Source organism: Sciurus vulgaris, assembly GCF_902686455.1.
Source record: "Sciurus vulgaris genome assembly, chromosome: 1".
Taxonomy (NCBI): Eukaryota; Metazoa; Chordata; class Mammalia; order Rodentia; family Sciuridae; genus Sciurus; species Sciurus vulgaris.
In genome coordinates, this window is record NC_136461.1 from 174,295,674 (window position 1) to 174,313,767 (window position 18,094).

The window sequence follows — 18,094 nt, forward strand, 5'->3', positions numbered from 1 at the left end:
TCTCCCTTTCCTTCATTCCCCTTCGTCTACTCCACTGAACTTCTGTTCTTTTTTTTAAACCCCCCTTATTGTAGATTAGCTTTCACTATCAGAGAAAACATTTAACCTTTTGTTTGGGGGACTGGCTTTTTTCACTCAGCATTATAGTCCCCAGAGTCACCCATTTACCAGCAAATGTCATAAAGTTATTCTTCCTTAAGGTTGAGTAATATTCCATTGTGTATACATACCACAGTTCCTTTATCCATTCATCTGTTGAAGGGCTTCTAGGTTGGTTCCATAGTTTAGCTATTGTGAATTGAACTACAATAAATATTGATGTGGCTGTATCACTGCAGCATGCTGACTTGACATCTTTGGGTATATATTGAGGGGTGGGATAACTGGGTCAAATGGTGGTTCTATTCCTAGTTTTTGAGGAATCTCTATACTGCTTTCCAGAGTGGCTGTGCCAATTTGCAGTCCCACCAGCAATGTGTGAGTGTACCTTTTCCCCAACATCCTCACCAAAATTAATTGTTACTTGTATTCTTGATAATTTCCATTCTGACTGGAGTAAGATGAAATCTCAGTGCAGTTTTAATTTGCATTTCTCTAATTGCTAGAGATGTTGAACATTTTTGCATATATTTGTTGACAGTTGGATTTCTTCATCTGAGAACTGTCTGTTTAGTTCATTTGCCCATTTATTGATTGAGTTGTTTTTTCGGTGTTTTTTGAGTTTGTTGTATATTCTAGATATTAATGCTCTATCTTAGGAACAGGTGACAAAGATTTTCTCCCATTCTACAGGCTCTCTCTTCATGCTCTTGTTTCTTTTGTTCTGAAGAAGCTTTATAATTTGATGCCATTCCATTTTTTTTGAGAAGACAGAACAAGTCTTGTAATTGCAAACAGCATCCAGAACAATGTTTGCTAAACACCAAGTTTGCCAAATACAATAGGTGTTTATGGAAAAGAACTAAAGCATTGATCCTGAATTTTAATTTGCATCTACAAATTTTACATGATGTTCTACTACATTTCATTTTCTTAAAGTTATACATGACAGTAGAATGTATTTTGACATATTATGAAGTATAACTTCCCTTTCTTGTGGTTGTACATGATGTGGGGTTTCACTGGTCATGTATTCATATATGAACATAGGAAAGTTATGTCTGATTCATTCTACTGTCTTACCTATTCCCATCCTCCCTCCTTTCCCTTCATTCCCCTTTGTCTAATCCAATGAACTTCTATTCTTCCCTCTCCCCACCCTTTATTGTGTGTTAGCATCTGTGTATCAGAGAGAACATTCCACCTCCCTTTTTAAAAAGAATTGGTTTATTTCATTGAGCATAATATTCTCTAGTTTCATCCATTACTGGCAAATGCCATAATTTCATTCATCTTTATGGCTGAGTAATATTCCACCATGTATATATACCACATTTTCTTTATTCACTTTATCTGTTGAAGGGCACCATCCATTTATTGATTTTTTATTTTACTTCTTGTGCTTTAGGAGTCTTGTTAAGGAAGTCAGTTCCTAAGCTGACACGTTGAGTGTAGGGCCTACATTTCCCTCTAGCAGGTACAGGGTTTCTGGTCTAATTCCTTGGTCTTTGATCCACTTTGAGTTGAGTTTTGTGCAGGGTGAGAGACGGGTTAAATTTCATTGTACAACCTATGGATTTCCAGTTTTTCCATATATGTGCTCTTTTAAAATCTGCTTTTTCATGTAAAATATTTTGTGAAAATGTTCTAGTGTAAAGAAATAGAGAACTGGAATGTAAACTGGGCCTTTGTATTTGTACCATTATATACTTACTTGTAGAAGAACAACATCTGTCACATAGGATACCTTCAAATATTTGTTGAATGATAAAATGAATAAATTGTACCATCATTTTCAACAGGTGATTAAAAGTATGTACCAGAGATAAATTAGAAATTTAGGTCATTTTCAACTTTGTGCCATTATAAATGATGCTGTGAACATATACCTTTATGCATTTTTATGATTATCTCGTTTAGAATAAAATTCTAGAAGTGTGTGTGCTGACTTTTAAAAAATGAACATTTTAAACAATATTTGTTGTCAAACTGTCCTTCGGAAAAAAGCACCATTTTATATTTTCTCTAATAATGGATGAGTTTGTATTCTTCTTTCTCATAAACTCAACCAACACTGGGTATTGCCAATATTATCTTCTTTGCCAGTCTTCATGTCTTTGTTAACAGGGTGGCTGAATAGCTTTGAATGTTTTTATTCATTCATATTTTTTGTGTGAACTGCATGCATGTTAATGCTCTTCATCCAAATTTCTATTGAGTATTTACCTCTTTTTTTTAAATTTGGTTTTACAACTTATATCATACCTTTTATCTCCCAATTTGTCTTCTAACCTAATTTTTGCTATTTAAAAGTTTAAAATTTTTATTTAGTTAAGTCACATGCTCCTTTGTTAATGAATATGACACTGTTCATTTTATGTACTTGACATTAAACTAGATGAACATTATTTTCATGAGATTCCTTTTCTCCTGTTATAACTTTCTTTAGATTACCCAGCTCCATTTAACTACTTGATAAGAAAAATATTGAAAGATATGTTTGATATTATTATTTTTGTAATAAAGAAGGAAAATTACTGCTACATTTGCTTTTGGTTTTGAGACAGTCTCCCTGTGCTGCTCAGGCTGGTCTTGGCTTCCTGACCTCTGGTCATCCTCCTGCCTTAGCCTCCGAAGCAGCTGGGACTAAGGTGCACACCACCATGCCTGACTTGCTGCTGTAGTACTAACGTGACTAACATTTACTTTATGACATGCACTGTGCTTCAAATGTTTTTCAATCATATTCTGTGATGTGAAGTATATTACTATCTCTATTTTACTGAAAAAAATGAGGTTTGAGGAAGTGAAGTAGTTTCCCTAAGATAACAGAATTAATAAATGGTAAGGCCAGGATTCAAAGCCAGGCAGCATGACTATAGAGACTCTCCTCTACTGTGTTGTATTGTATCAAATGGTAAAAAATACACCTTGTAATTATGTAGTGTAATAGCTTACATAGGGCCTTTTAAATACATCATGTTAACTAAGCCCCTTCAAATCATTTGAAATTAATATTATCATTAGCTGATGGGTGACATTGAGGTTGAGAGCTAAAAGTCATGCTCACAGTTACTTCAGAAAGTCCCATGCTTTACAAAGTAACTGATTTTTTCAGAAGCATACATTTTTATGTTACAAAAAACCCCACAGACTTCCTCTATTTGTTTTTCCAAGCATTACTCAGCCATTCACTGACAATAAAAATTTTAAATAAACATTTGCTATTATATTGATTTTCCTTACATTTTCCATGTTAAATAAATATAGGTACGAATTTTACTATTACTAATAAGTGATGCCAATATGTTTATTATATGTAGTAAGAGTATTTAAAAGCAGCTGGACACTGTGGTTCACACCTGTATTCCTAGCTACTCAGGAGGCTAAGGCAGGAGGTGTGCTGAGCCCCGGTGTTGGAGACTAGCTTGGGCAACAGAGCAAGACCTCCAACTCCAAAAAAAAAGAGTATTTAAAAATAGAATTCCTTTTTCTGTTTAGGATTATTCACCCTACAAGAGGGTTGCTTTTCAGTTGTCCATATTGGTACCTAACCACCAGCTAACAGATATGGGCAGATGAGAAGATCAATTCCTAAGTGTAATATATATATAATATAAAAATTCACCTGATATTTTCTAGAGAAATGGAGCCAGGTTGGCCAATTTGTGACTCATATTTACATATTTTGCAGTCAATGTATCACTCTGTAATTTTAATATTGAAAGTGCCACCCCAATGTATGTTGTTCATTTATTCATTCCCTGATTTATTCAGTAAACAATGGTTAACAAATGAGCATATGCGGGACACTGGTGTATGTGCTTATGAAACATGGATGAATAGTCAGATGGGCTCTTTCTCTCTCCTTTCTTTTTTGTACTGGGGATCGAACCCAAGGGTGTTTACCACTGAGCTATATCCCCAGTCCTTTTTATTTTTATTTTTTAATTTTGAGACACCGTCTTGCTAAGTTGCTGAGGGTGGCCTTGAAATGATGAAATCAAAGATGGCAGACACAGAAACTTACAGGACAATAAAAAGCAGACTTTATGAGGAGGAGGAGCATTATTGCAGCAGATGAAAGCTGTCTGTATTGCCTAGGAGAGTTAAGGAAGCCTTGACATAGAAGAGACAATATTTGAAATGGATTTTGAAGAATTCAAAAACAAGTCTAAAATCTCTGAACAAAGACTTAAAAGCTGCTAAAATCGTATTCCATAACTTACCTATATATTTCCTCAGTGCAAATTCTACAAATTCACACATATCACATACCTTTTCAAAATACAATTAAATCTCAAAGGAGTCTTGTCTTACCTTTCCCAATTTTTCATCCTCTGTGATTGAGAATTTCATTTTCTTATTATATTCTTGTCTTCTCTCTAACACACTCATAATTTTTTCATCAGTTAAATTCTTCCTAAACTCACAGAATTGTCGCCAAAATTTAAATAGAACCCCAAAAATCGTCATCTGTGTAAAAAAGCAAAGTATGTCTCAGATTACAATTTTATATAAATGCACCAATTTAAACTCTAATTCACCATAATAATGGATTAACTATTCTATCTTTAATACACACCATGTTTCCTTCACCTTATTGTCTCCAGACTTCTTAGTATAGTACAGCGCAGCACATGCTTATCATCAATGTTTTTTATTACCAATGAGAAGCCTTTCTTTAAAAAAAATATACCAAATACACTTAAAAGTCACTTTATTCTTTATGTTTCCCTAACCAATTGATTGTATTAATAAAGAATCCATTAGGTCTTTTTAAATAAGAAATTTATGTTTTCTTTTAAAACATATACTAGTTGATCTGCTACACACTGTTGTTTTACACAAGTATTCCAAGTATTCAGTTCATCAAGGGAAACTCCCCCCACTCCCTTTTCTTTCTTTTAGAGAAAGGAAATACCATTTTGCCTCTGGAAAAGCTCTTAAACAAAGCTGCAGATCTAAGAATAAATCTTGAGTAACTTTTAAATGATATAATCTCTCTTTTATGTGAGAGCAAGAAAAGTAACATTTGAAAAGCAGAATGGTATCCTAGACAAATGCTTTCTATAAGGACACTTTACATTAAGTGATTAATTGTGATATTTACAGAGATAAGAACAGTTGCTCTAATTCCCATGCCAAGCTTTTCCATTAGTTCCAGAGGCATACATTACTTCCAAGAAGGTAGGACTTGCCACATCAGATCAAGCCCAACATCGTATGGCTAGGAATGGCCTTTACCTAATGCCCTAAGAAAAATGAATCATCCCATTAGGCTCTACGCCAACGTTTTAAGGGAAAAGGAGAATTTTGTTTTTTTTTTACAAAGTAAATGCTGCATGGTCATTAGAGTACTGAATTGGCATATTTCATTTGCTCCACTTTTCCATATACAAATGTGATTCATAATTTTAAAATTATCTACACTTTTTAAAGGATGGTTTTATCACTGAGTTTTATAGGCTCTGGGAGTATGACTGTAAAATCCAGAGATAGTTTATTTAATGAAATGCAGACTTTGAAGAAAATTTCATTTATATTTACCTGCCACTCATTTAATTAGGTAATCCCCCTTTCAATGTTCTGGTATCATAGTAGCTCTATGAACTTAAATACTGCTATTCACCAACTTTTGTACTTCTCCCAATTAGCACTTAGTGTTTTAATAGAAGGCATAAAAGCAGTATATTCCCAAAAGATGCAATTGAGATTTTAGAGTAATGTCTACAGTTAATAGATTAAATGTTAAAAGAAAACCAAACTGTGGGGTAAGAAAATAATTTAATAACTATGGAACTACTTTGCTCACTGATAACAGATGAGCAATGTTTTAATGAGTCAAAGGACCAGTGAAAACTTGGCTGGTGATGAAATTTTCCAGCCACTGGGCATGGGCATGGGCATGAGAGGTAGGCACAGGCTACACTGATAACAATGCTAAACAGCAGAGTATATTTACTACTCAGTCCTTTTGCTCAACTTTGCTTTCATTTCCAGTTTGATCTTATTCTTTACTGTCATGCCAGATCTTATCACATCACATCATTTATTCATGAAGTCAAAAAATGTGCCAAGCATCTGGGCCACAAAGGTAAGTAAGACACATTGCCTGTCCTCAAAAAGCTTACAGCCTAATGGGAAAGTCAGATATGAGGACAGTCACTTATAACTTAGTGTGGTTAAGTGCTCTGACAGGGACAAATACAGGGAGAGAAAAGGATACTGCACCAAGCTCAGGAGGAAAGACAGTAAGAGCCATTTCAGTAAGACCAGGGGAGAGATGGCAGGAAGTGGTAAGAGATGGAGCCAGATAGATATGGAAGATATGGACTTCATTCTGAGGGCAGTGGAAAGCAACTGAAACATTTTAAGCAGAGAAGGGACATGATCAGACATTTTTTTAGAAAGAGCGCTCTGTTTGCTGATTAAGTTGAAAGGACTGGAGAAAGCCCGGAGGCAGGGGGTTTGAGTAATCCATGTGAGACTTTTTACACATCTGAAGTGTGGTGCAGTTTAAGAAAAGCAGATAGAATGACATCCAACAAGAAGACAAATGGACTCACTTTTGGAGGAATTGATTAGCTAAGGGAGTAAAAAAATGAAGGAGAGGGAAGACTTGAAGATGGCAACCAGATATCTAGCTTGTATACCTGGGTAGGGCTAGCTGGTATGCCATTCTGAGCTTCCTTGGGAAAAACAGAAAGAAAAACAGATTCAGAGAGATGAGGCCCCCAAATAAAGATCCTGTATTTTCATATGCTTCAAAGTCCATATTTAAGCTATTGCTAGGACTCCATTTTAGGACATCAGACAGAAGTCACAGGCTAGAGGTCACCAATAAAGCTCACTGGCTGCAATTCGTGAAGAGTGTGCCAGAACCGGCCAGTGTCAGCAGCTCCAGGCCTCTGGTGTCAGGCTCAAGGTCTTTGAAATAGACTGGCAAGTCCTGTCTGGGTTTGTCAGCACCCCTAGGAGAGGCCAAGTTATCTCTAAGATCTTTTCATTAACTGATTCTATGATTCTGGCACCCTGTTTTCTCTAGCACATCCTCAATCATTCCTCTATATTTTTGCCTGTTTTAATGCATATTTTGGATTGTGAGTCCACTTTCAATTCCTTAGAGGACTTAGAACACAGCTGGCTTACAAATGAATGTTAAGGAATAATGGCCTTTTTCCATGCTCAAGGGCAAGCATACTCTAAATCTCTGTTTCATATCACTTAATTCATGACATGGCCTTCCCTATTACCTCTATTATAATTTATTTTTCTTAATCATTTTTTAAGAACAACATCACTAAAAGGCTTTTCAAAATGCAAATAAATTATGCTCACCAAGTCAATGTTTTCTATTATTTATCTTAAAAAGAAGTAACTTGAGCAGGTTAACAGACATGATTTTCCTTTCATGAGTTTGTGTACTTTATGTTGGTTGAATACTTAAATCTCCTCTCACTTATTTTATGAGCTATGTGAATATTCCAATCTTTAAAAATATACAAATCTTGGGACACACATATTTTACACATTTTTGAGGTAGCAGATACTTTAAAAAGAAATATGAATGGTGGGAAAGGAAGGAGGAATTAGCTAGAGTTTTTTTTTTTTAGTAAATTAGAAATAAAAGGGTAACCATGGAAAGTCAAAGGGTATTATTTAGTTTTATTTGCTATATATTATCAACAAAATAGCACATGACTTACTAGTTTCTTATATTTAGGTGGCATATGCAAACTTATTTAAACTATATTTCAAAATCCCAGTACTAAGAGGATTGAAATCTTGCCAAATATGATTAATGTAAAGGCTTTAAAAGAATATCTTGATTGTCAATGTATTTTAAAATATGCCCTGATCTCTTACCTGTGCCTCCCTAAATACATATGGTCCCAACTCCTTCCTGTGTTCAATGATCTTTTGGGCTTGCTCTACTGGAATGTCAATTTGCAAAGCTGGTGGAATATAAGAATTAATGAAGCAGTTGATGATAGTTGTGATCTTATTCTGGATGACAGACTCATCACAATGGGAATGGCACAAGTCCTAAACAAGGAGGAGGAAAGGCAGAATATGTGATTAATGCATTACTAGAACACTTCACAGACCTGTGTCTGTAGGTATTTGATTTTAACTTTAGGTTAAGAGGGCACCAGAACATGTCAAGGCTATCTTAAAAAAATAAAGAAAGAAAGAACAATAAAGCATAGCTTTTCTTTCTCTTGGATTTGAGGAACCTAAGATTGATATGTGCACCTTATGTAGGTACAGATTTCATTTAATACAGATCACTTGTTTCTCCAGGCAAAGAAACAGCTTTAATGCCTACTGTGACCCATTTTACAACTATCTGTTCAGTGCCTGCTACATGCAAGACACTGAGCCGAGACTCCAGATGCAGCCTCTGCCTTAAGGGTTCAATCACTGCTGGAGGAGAAATGTGAAAACATGAACTTAAATTCAGGACAGTTAATTAGTATTATGATGGAAATATTCACAGGCTCCTAGCAGAATACCAAGAATGGGCACTCAGGCTATAGGTGGATACAATAGCTTTCCCAGCCAGGATGCTTCTACACTAAATTGTCCTGGGCTCAGAAAAGGCTAGTGAAGAAAATGGACCTGCTGGTGGTGAAAAGGCATGTTGTTTAGTATATACCTTCTTATCAGTTACCCCATCATATTATCCTCTTCATAAAGAACATAAAAGTAATACCATACCTTAAAATGACCCAGTTTTAAAGTCATAAATAGAGGGATATTCTTTCTTTTTCATAATAAAGAGAGAGCTTAGTCTGAATTATAGCATTTTTCAGGCACAGACATTGTTATTTTTAATTTACTTTTTTGCTACTGGGATCAAATTTAGAGGGGGCTCTACCACTGAGCTACATCCCCAGTCCTTGTAAGTTTTTATTTTTAGAAAGGGTCTCACTAAATTGCCAAGGTTGGCCTTGATCCTCCTGCCTCAGTCTTCTGAGTTGCAGGAATTACAGGTGTGTGCCACTAGGTCCAGCCAGAAATTGTTTTCTAAATTGGATGAAAGCAAACAAATTTGGAAACTTCTAATTCTAGGTCAGAAATTACCTAATATTTATTAAATGTCCAATATACATCAGTCATTATATTAGCTATCTTATGCATAGTATTAAAGAAAGAAAAATTCCAGTATCAGTTATGTAAAATATTCCATATGATTTGGCATAAGTTATGTGTGAAAAAGCTTAATATAAACATTACATTGTAACAACGGTTAGCATTTCTACTCAATTTAGCATCACCTCAGAAAAAACGTATTTATACTGCATTTGTTATGTTACAAAATATACATTATTTGCCATTATTAGTGGGCTCAGTTAACTGTCACCTATTATTGAAGTCTTGTTAAGTATGTTTCCCTCTATAAGTTCTCCAGTGACTCCAAGAGAGAGGTCCATCTTATCTACTTCCAAAGCATCCTGCGCTTCCTCTGCTGTTGCCCTAATCACACGCTTATTATTGCCTTGTCTACCACTGTCTAAACCTCCCTTGACATCATGAGCTTTGGGGAGAGAAGACTATTTTGATCATGGTTGAACCCTAGGATATGTAACTTGGCCCCTCATAGGGACTCAATAAATATGTGTTGAGTGAATATATCCTTCTAATATTTTCTCTATGAACACACACATTTTAGATCAAATCATACTCTGCTTTCTAGTAGCTAGTTTAGAAGAAATCAATGATATAAACATGTTTTTCCACTATTGATGACTGTCCCACAGCATGATTTTTACTGGTACAGAGTATTCTGTTGAGAAGATGTTTCATAATTAAGGAACCAATGTCTTGATGTTGTACATCTGGTTCTTTCTGATTTTTAATAATACAGAATAACATTTGATTAAGTTTACTCCAGTCAGCTCTTTAAATATTGCCATAATCATTACTGAGAGAGAGCATTACTTTGTGGTTAAGGACACAGGATTTCCCAATGGAATGACTTGTTTCAAATCCTTGCTCTGTGACTTAACTAGCTGGTGATGTTGGGACTTTCTTAACTTTTTTGTGCTTTAGCTTACTCATCTGTAAAATGGTGAAAATAATATCCTTGAACTCATAGGATTCTTGTGAAGAATAAATTCATTATTACACAAAAAGCAGTAAGACAATATCTGCCAGAGAGTAAACATTTAGCAGGAGTAAACCACGGAAGAATGAGCTCAATGAAGGCTTTGCCAGGTGGAGTGCCTTCCAACTGGCAAATTGCCTCAAGACCCAGTGCAAAGACCACCACTCCTGCTGAGAGCTCCCTGCCCCACCACCCCAGCATTACCTCTGTGCTACACCTATACCTACCCAGACCCCGGATCAGAATCGAACAACCTCTGGTTCTTTCACGAAAGTCTCCCTCACCTAGGAAGGTAATGCATGTTTTTCCCTTTCCATTCCTGCACCCTAGCACAGTGCCTGGCACATCTGACACATGATAGATGCTTCTCAGAGGAAAGGACTTATTCCCACAGCATGATTTCTAATTTTATAGTGTATTTTAAAATACAGTTGCCAAGTACTCTTAAGTCCTTCATGCTGGACTGCAGAAAAGATACTAACGTGGAGGCCAAGGGCAGTTGTAAAACTAAGTGTTGCTTCTATGAGTCCATGTTTTATTAATGCTTGTTTTATAAGGTTTACCTCATTCCTCTTGTCCCAGCAGTGTTGGGCTTGTTCATGTTCATATTAACTCTAAGATAATTCTGCCCACCCATACTCAAAAATTGCCTGTTATGAAAAACAAACTCTACCTCCTTTCTAATTCTAAAAACAAAAACAAACAAACAAAAACTTATTTTGATATGATTGTTGGGAAATGTTGTCAAAAAAAACTTCTCAAAATTTTTTTCTGTTACAACTTAAACTGAGAATAGTACAAAAACAGAAAAGGGTAGAAAAAAGTTTCATGTTACGTTGGAAAAGGCATGAATTTTATTGAACAATTACTAACTATATATTGTGCAACTGTATTAGTGTTGCATAATACAAACTTACATTACAGACCAACTGAAAACATTATACGCTTGAATTCTAGCTTAATTTTTATTCTCCACTTTTACAATGAGATAGAATAGGCTGATTACAAGAAAATAAGCCTGTACCCCTGGGAGCATTTAAACAAAGGTTAGATACCTCTTTAGGTATTTCTAGACAACATTTCTCTATTCAAGCCTAGACAATACAACATACGATTCCATTAAACATTTTAATCTGAAAATAAACTATCTTGTGACTAACCCCTTATTCTCCTATTTATTTTGTTAAGAATTTGGCCTTTCTTTCTATCTCTGTTGGTTTATCTATAAAGTACTATCTCTGATTACTCTAAATATAGTTGAAAGGAATTCTTATAAAGAGGTCTAGGTTATATGGATATACCAAATATGGATATCTTCAGGGAAAAAATGTGCTTGGCACATTTATATATATATATATATATATATATATAAAATCCCCTTTATGTCCAGTTTTGAAATTATTTACCAATTTAATTGCTTTATATATATATATATATATGAGATAGAAAAATATAGTTAAAACTCTCTTCAGGAAGGTAATTATTATATGATCATATGCATGTTAATGCCTTAAAAACCTAATACTATCATTTCAGGACTCACTCTTCACTTAATAGTAAGTATATCTAGACGATGAATAATAATAATCTCAATATTTAAATATTGGGATGAAGAAGATGGCAAAATTGAGATCTTATACGAATCTTGTTCAGAGAGTTATAGTTAAGAATCTGATATGTTAATGCATTTTTTCCTCAAAAAGAAGTGGCTTTCCTCAGTTCCCAATACAATACCTTATATTTTTGTACTTCTTGCCAAAAGAGTACCCCGTTTTCCAATAAATCTCCTTTTAGAGCCACAAAACGTTGAAACTGTCTTGCAGTAACTGGATTCAACAATGCTTTACGAAAAGCAATAATTTCACTCCATGAAGATATCCATTTACTTTCCACAGGCTGTCCAAAACAGAATACAGAAAATGAACTGTGTTCTAAAAAGTAATAAAGTCACCAACTAGACTAAAATTACCAACTCCTATCTCCTTTAATTTTGGCTATTGAAATTCATGTCATGGATACAATAGAATTTGACAACTCCCCTCCTCTGCTCTCTGTCTCCTTTATATTTTTATGGCATCTTTTTTTTTTTTTTTTTTTTTAAGTAGAGAGAAAAAGAAATGACTGGTTGACTTAGGACACATGGCTGCACTGAGAATGTGAAAACATTGCAATTTGGCAACCCCGTGAGAAGCTGCCTGCTGGTGGGTGCTAAGAGTTCTGCACTCAAACACAACAAGATAAACTTAATGTTATGATTAGATATTACTCCATTATTTATTTTACTATTACATAATTCTCCTGCCTTTTAAAAAGTAAAAGCAGTTAAGAGTTTCTCATTTAAGAAAATAAATTGATTAATTCTATAATTTAAATAGAAAATTTACTGTAGAACTTCACTATAATTTTATCCTGAAAGCTCTTGGTTTGAAGCAGATCTTCATATTATTTTAATAATAAATTATGATTAATAATCAATAATTATAAAAACAAATAGTAAGTAATTTTTTATAAAGTAACTTTTTTAAATAATAAAATTCCTCTGCCTGAGGATTTGAGTCATGTAACATGAAATCCAAAGGTACCAATGGTGTTTCAGTAATGCTTAAGGGTATTTTTAACCTATGCTTATTTTATAGCTTCACATTTTTGAAATATGTCTCCTCTTTTTACTTGGACCATTTAAGATCACATATTTAGGGCTGGGGTGTGGCTCAGTGGTAGAGCACTTTCCTAGTGCATGTGAGGCACTGAGTTCGATCTTCAGTACCAAATAAATAAATAAATAAATAAATGAAATAAAATTTAAAAAAATCACATATTTAATCCCCTTTACCCTTTCAGATTAAAAAACATAATAGATTTTATTGAATTTGTTGAATAGATTTTAATTTTATTGAAGTTCCCCAGAGTTGATCTTAGTGTACAACCATCAAGAAAGCATCATTTCAAAGGCACCATTTTAGATGGACTTAAAAATTATATTAATGATTAAATTACATGAAAAATATTTACCACTGCCAATGCATAAAATAAATTCCTTGGAAAATAATCATATGTGACCACCAATCTAAGTGTTTAAGAGAGTTACCTAAAGTGCCATGGGAACACAAAGGAAAAAATAACTAATTCTGCATGGAAAAGTGAAGCCTTTACAGAGAAGGGCTTGAGGATGACATCTGAGTTGGAACTGAGAGGTGAAGGCATTTCCAGGCAGTCTGGATGTGTGGTGGTGCCATTAACCCAGATAAAGTGCACAGATGTCTATCACTGCTTTAGTGAAGAACATGCCATGGTCTCCGGACAAAAACTTAAGTCCCTTACCATCTGGTCCATATTAAAATTATAGCCCCATAAATAGGAACAACTATGGATTAGACTGGGATGTTTATTTAAAACCCACTCAACAAATACTGTTTTAAGACCTTGCTTCTTAAGATACTAAAACTTAGTAATTTAACTAAAACCCATAATTTAACTAAATAGAAAATAATATAATATATAAGGCACAATAACATAAAATATAAGCTCATTCTACATAAAAAAAAAAATAGAAAAAAACAAGCATTTAAAAAGATTATTTCCTTTCAAAAGGAAAGAGCATCCTAACAGACATATGCACTCCTCTAACATTTGAATAAATCTTTATCTTTGTTGGTTTGCAGGGGGTCATGTGGGTCTAGTTTGGCCTTCTAACATGACCTACAGAAGAATAAATATACATAAACTTGTAGGCTCAAAAGGGTGACTATGTTCATGATGCTTGTAAGAGGCAAAATGGGCAATTACTAGTAAGGTATCATTATAGTGGTCTTGATAATTACTGAAATGGTAGTTATCTTAATTCTTTTAAAGCTAAATTTATTCTAAATAAAGGGGATAATGTAAGATGTCTAAACTTGCTGATCCGGCTGCATACTACTCATTATTTTTGTATAATCTACTCTCAATAATAAATAAACTACCATATGCTGGAAAGAACAGCTCATCTCAAAAAAACCATCACAAGTGGAATATATATATATATATATTCTGCTTGCATATATACATATACACACACATACACATATGTATTTTAAACAGTACTGGGGACCAAACCCAGGGCCTTGTGCAAAAACAAAACAAAATAAAACACCATAGTTAAAGGACACATTTCTAAGGTTGAGCAGGGCCAGGAATTCTTAAGAACAGAGCTCTGGCAGAGTCACACTCTTGTCAAAATTCCATCTGCTAACTAAGAACAGTTATCAGCAATCAGTTTGTGGTTTAGAAAGCAGTGTCTTTGATGAGGGTCTTTGAACATGAAGAGGAAGGAAAAATAATACTTTGACAGAGTGGAACCTAGAAGAGGAAGAATATAATAATCACTTGCCTTCCAGATCCCAATTTTCCTTTCACGCTTCTGTAGTAAAAGCTCGTCTGCTATGTCTTTCATCTGTACCTGAAAACAAAACCAATCATTTTATCCCCTTTATGTCCAGTTTTGAAATTATTTACCAATTTAATAGCTTAAAAAGTGAGGTAGAGGTCAGGTTGGAAAAGAGATAGAGCCATGCAGGAGGAAGAGGAACAATTAGAAATAAAAGTCTTGTAGTCAAGTTTTGAGGCGAGTTACTCATTCTCAGAACAGTTTCCTGAATCTCCAAAACAGAGATAACACCCAACCACATTATCCCAAATGCAGAGGATTATTTTATTTTGGCTCACATAAAAACTGGGTTTGGAGAGAGAATTTTAACTCCTCAGATTTTTGTGCTATTCTAACCATGTACTTTTCAACCATTAATTTTAGAAGAGTCCAAAAATTACTCTGAACACAGAGAAAAATACAGTAGATACAGTCAGTCCTCCCTATCCATGGGTTATTCATCCATGAATTCAGCCAACCTCAGATTAAAAATATTCAGAAAAAAATTACTTATGTACTGAATATGCATAGACTTTCCCCCTTTATTCCCCAAAATACAGTATGACAACTACTTACAAAATATTTGCATTGCATTAGAATGTTTTAAAAGGAATTAGATGTGAATTAAAGTCTACTGGAGGAATGGGCTATATGCAAATACTACATCATTTTATATGAGGGACTCGAGCATCAGCAGATTTTGGTATCCAAGGAGGTCCTGGAATCAGTACTTCATGGATTCTAAGAGACAACTGTATTTCTTAGGGTTACTACCTATATATAATATTTTCCCTTTCTGGGAACTGTTCCTGTCAAATCTGTGCTCTGTGTCTCTACCTCCATACTCATAGCAGATAGATCCAGAAGCTGATCTAGAGAAACAAGGAGTAGAACCACTGGGGCTAAACTGTTTGATTGGATTAGAGTTCTCACAATCTGGGGATTGAACCAGGGTCTTGTGCATGCTAGGCAAGAACTCTACCATTGAGCTGCACCCCCAGGCACAAGTCTTTTTAATAGCCACACTTTGGAAAAAAGATCTGAGAGTTCTTGCTGGGTTCCTGGGGCTGTCCTTACCTACATCTTTTCTAAAGCTTGGGTGTAAACTCTTTCCCTAAGTTGTGAGATGCACCAGCACCATTTGATAATAAATTCTCACCTCTCCTTTTTGTCTTTGACTTAAACTTGCCAGAATCAGTTTATTTTGCTGACCATCCAAAGAATGCTAAGTCAGGAAATGACTACAAGTTACAATAAAATGACTGTGGTAAACATAATGAGAAAATGTGATAAATAATATTAGTAAGCCAATGTCCTTTGTCTTGGCTTTGTATAGTGAAATGGAGTTTCCCCGAAGAAAAGGGAATGAAGAGATTTGAGTTTTCCCAAAGTTTATTTCCAGGAACTTTTTGCCTGAAACAAGTTGGCTCTTTTTCTCCATACTATAAATTTTGTGTTCCCAGATGTACTGCTTTTTCCCTAAGTTGCTCTGCTCAAAAGTCTAAGGATATTTTCAGATAAGTAGAACTCAAAGTGTTTAATAAATTGAATACAATACAGAGAAAAAGCTTTTTCAGGTTCTTCCTGATCAGTATTAATGCCATATGTCTTTTAGTCCAAAATTATATGTTTTCCTACCCTTCTACTATTTTTGTAAAGATCAGCCTTGCCTGTTTTTAGGAATGTAAATGACATTTTAAGTGATCAAAGTAATATTTGGTTCATATAAAATGAAAACAAAACAAAGCAAAAAAAGTCCCACTTTATAAAGTAAAAATCTTTCTTGCTCCTCAAACCCACTCCCAGGAGGCAGGTTCTTTTAGAAGCTTTTCATAAGCATAAGCAAAAAGATAGGCAGTGTGTTAGCTTTGCATCGCTATGATCCAGTACCTGATGAGAACAACTTAGAGGTAGGAAAGTTTATTTGGAGCTTACTGTTTCAGAGGTTTCAGTCCATAAATGACTGACTCCTTTCCTCTGAACCTAAGGTGAGACAGCACATTGTGGGAGAAGGGCGTGGCAGAGGGAAGCTGCTCAGCTCAAGGCAGTCAGGAGCAGAGAGGAAAGGGAAGAGGCCACAGGGAAGATGCACCTATCAGGGCATGGTCCCAGTGACCCACCTCCTCCAGCCATGCCCCATCTGCCTACAGTAACCACCCATCTAGTTCATTCAAACTAAGATGGACTGATTCAGTTACGGCTCTCACAATCCAATCATTTCACCTCCAAATGTTCCTGCATTAACAGAGGAGCTTTTGGGGGACACCTCATATCCAAATCATACAGGTAGCTAGAAGGTTGAATGGAAGGATAGATGACATATAGACAGAAAGATAAGATAGATGTACAGCAATAGACAGAGATAGAAGTAGCTATAATAGGACTATTCTCCATATATTGCTCTGCTTGTTTCATCCAATAAACAACATATCTCATATTAGTACATGTAGAAATCTCTTGTTTATAATTTCATCTCACTTCTATAATCTTATTTTATAAGGAAATCTGAATAGTTTTCCATAGTATGAAATTATTGTAACTTAACTATTCTCCCATATGGTATTGCAGTGAATGTCTGTATATCCTCACCCATTCATGTAGGGACTTAATAAAATTAAAAATAGCAACTATATTAATAGATAACATTTGAATGTTTGTTGTATGCTCAGCACCATTAAGAAACTAAACATATTCATTTCATTTCATTTTCACAACCACCTTATGAATAAATTATTAGTTCCATTTTCAAATGAGAAAATTAAATTTGTGAAACTTAAAAGTGGTACAATTAGGGTTGGGGTTGTAGCTCAGTGATACAGTGCTTGCGTAGCATGTGTGAGGCACTGGGTTTGATCCTCGGCACCACACAAAATAAATTAAAAAAAAAAGTATTGTGTCCATCTATAACTAAAAGCATTTTTTAAAAAGTGGTATAATTAACATGTGGCAGTATTGAGATTAAAATTTGCAAAGTGCAACCCCAGCCTTTGAACCACTATCCACAGAATTACAGTGGCCAGCTCAGCAGGTATGCATGTGAGGTTTTGACAGGTACTGTTCAATTGCTATTCAAATAATATATACATTTCATACCTTTATCTTTTGACGGGCTGCAAACTGCTCACTTGAAAGGAACAATGGCAACCACACATTTTCTATCCTGTTTAGGACATGCTTCTGAATTTCAATTAGAACAGGAGCGTCAAGCTGCTCATGGAGAATCTTCCCCCAGCCACCACTTAAATGCATTATCTAAGAAAATAAAAATGAAACAGTAACTACAAACTTGTGCTTTTCAAAATAACACTAAGATTCATTCATTCATTCATTCATTCATTCACTCCAAACTATTTGCAGGACACTTGACAGGTACCACAGTTTTTGTTTTCTGGCTATACTGTATATAGGAAAGACAGAAAACTCCCTTAATATCACCAAGGAATTATCGTTTATATGGTGCTTGTTCAAGATGTATG

The 18,094-nt window shown here is 34.9% G+C and overlaps 1 protein-coding gene and 1 long non-coding RNA gene across 6 annotated transcripts in view; one reads left to right on the forward strand and one right to left on the reverse strand.

The window, feature by feature from the left end:
* The window catches only part of RGS22 (regulator of G protein signaling 22), a 126,296-nt gene that overhangs the window by 13,190 nt on the left and 95,012 nt on the right, over positions 1 to 18,094 (reverse strand). For all 4 annotated transcript variants that reach the window (XM_079102620.1, XM_079102619.1, XM_079102621.1 and 1 more), the window contains 5 exons: positions 17,712 to 17,870; positions 14,583 to 14,651; positions 11,948 to 12,109; positions 7,969 to 8,148; positions 4,420 to 4,575 (listed from right to left, as the gene is read on the reverse strand). In XM_079102620.1, the coding sequence (XP_078958746.1) occupies positions 4,420 to 4,575; positions 7,969 to 8,148; positions 11,948 to 12,109; positions 14,583 to 14,651; positions 17,712 to 17,870 (726 nt within the window). The remainder of the gene's footprint in view (positions 1 to 4,419; positions 4,576 to 7,968; positions 8,149 to 11,947; positions 12,110 to 14,582; positions 14,652 to 17,711; positions 17,871 to 18,094) is intronic.
* The window catches only part of LOC306639340, a 52,627-nt gene continuing 40,591 nt past the window's right edge, over positions 6,059 to 18,094 (forward strand). Inside the window, exons 1-2 of one of the 2 annotated variants that reach the window (XR_013757626.1) lie at positions 6,059 to 6,200; positions 12,319 to 12,427. This is a non-coding gene — a long non-coding RNA (uncharacterized lncRNA). The remainder of the gene's footprint in view (positions 6,201 to 12,318; positions 12,428 to 18,094) is intronic. The other variant, XR_013757627.1, reaches the window with a different exon arrangement.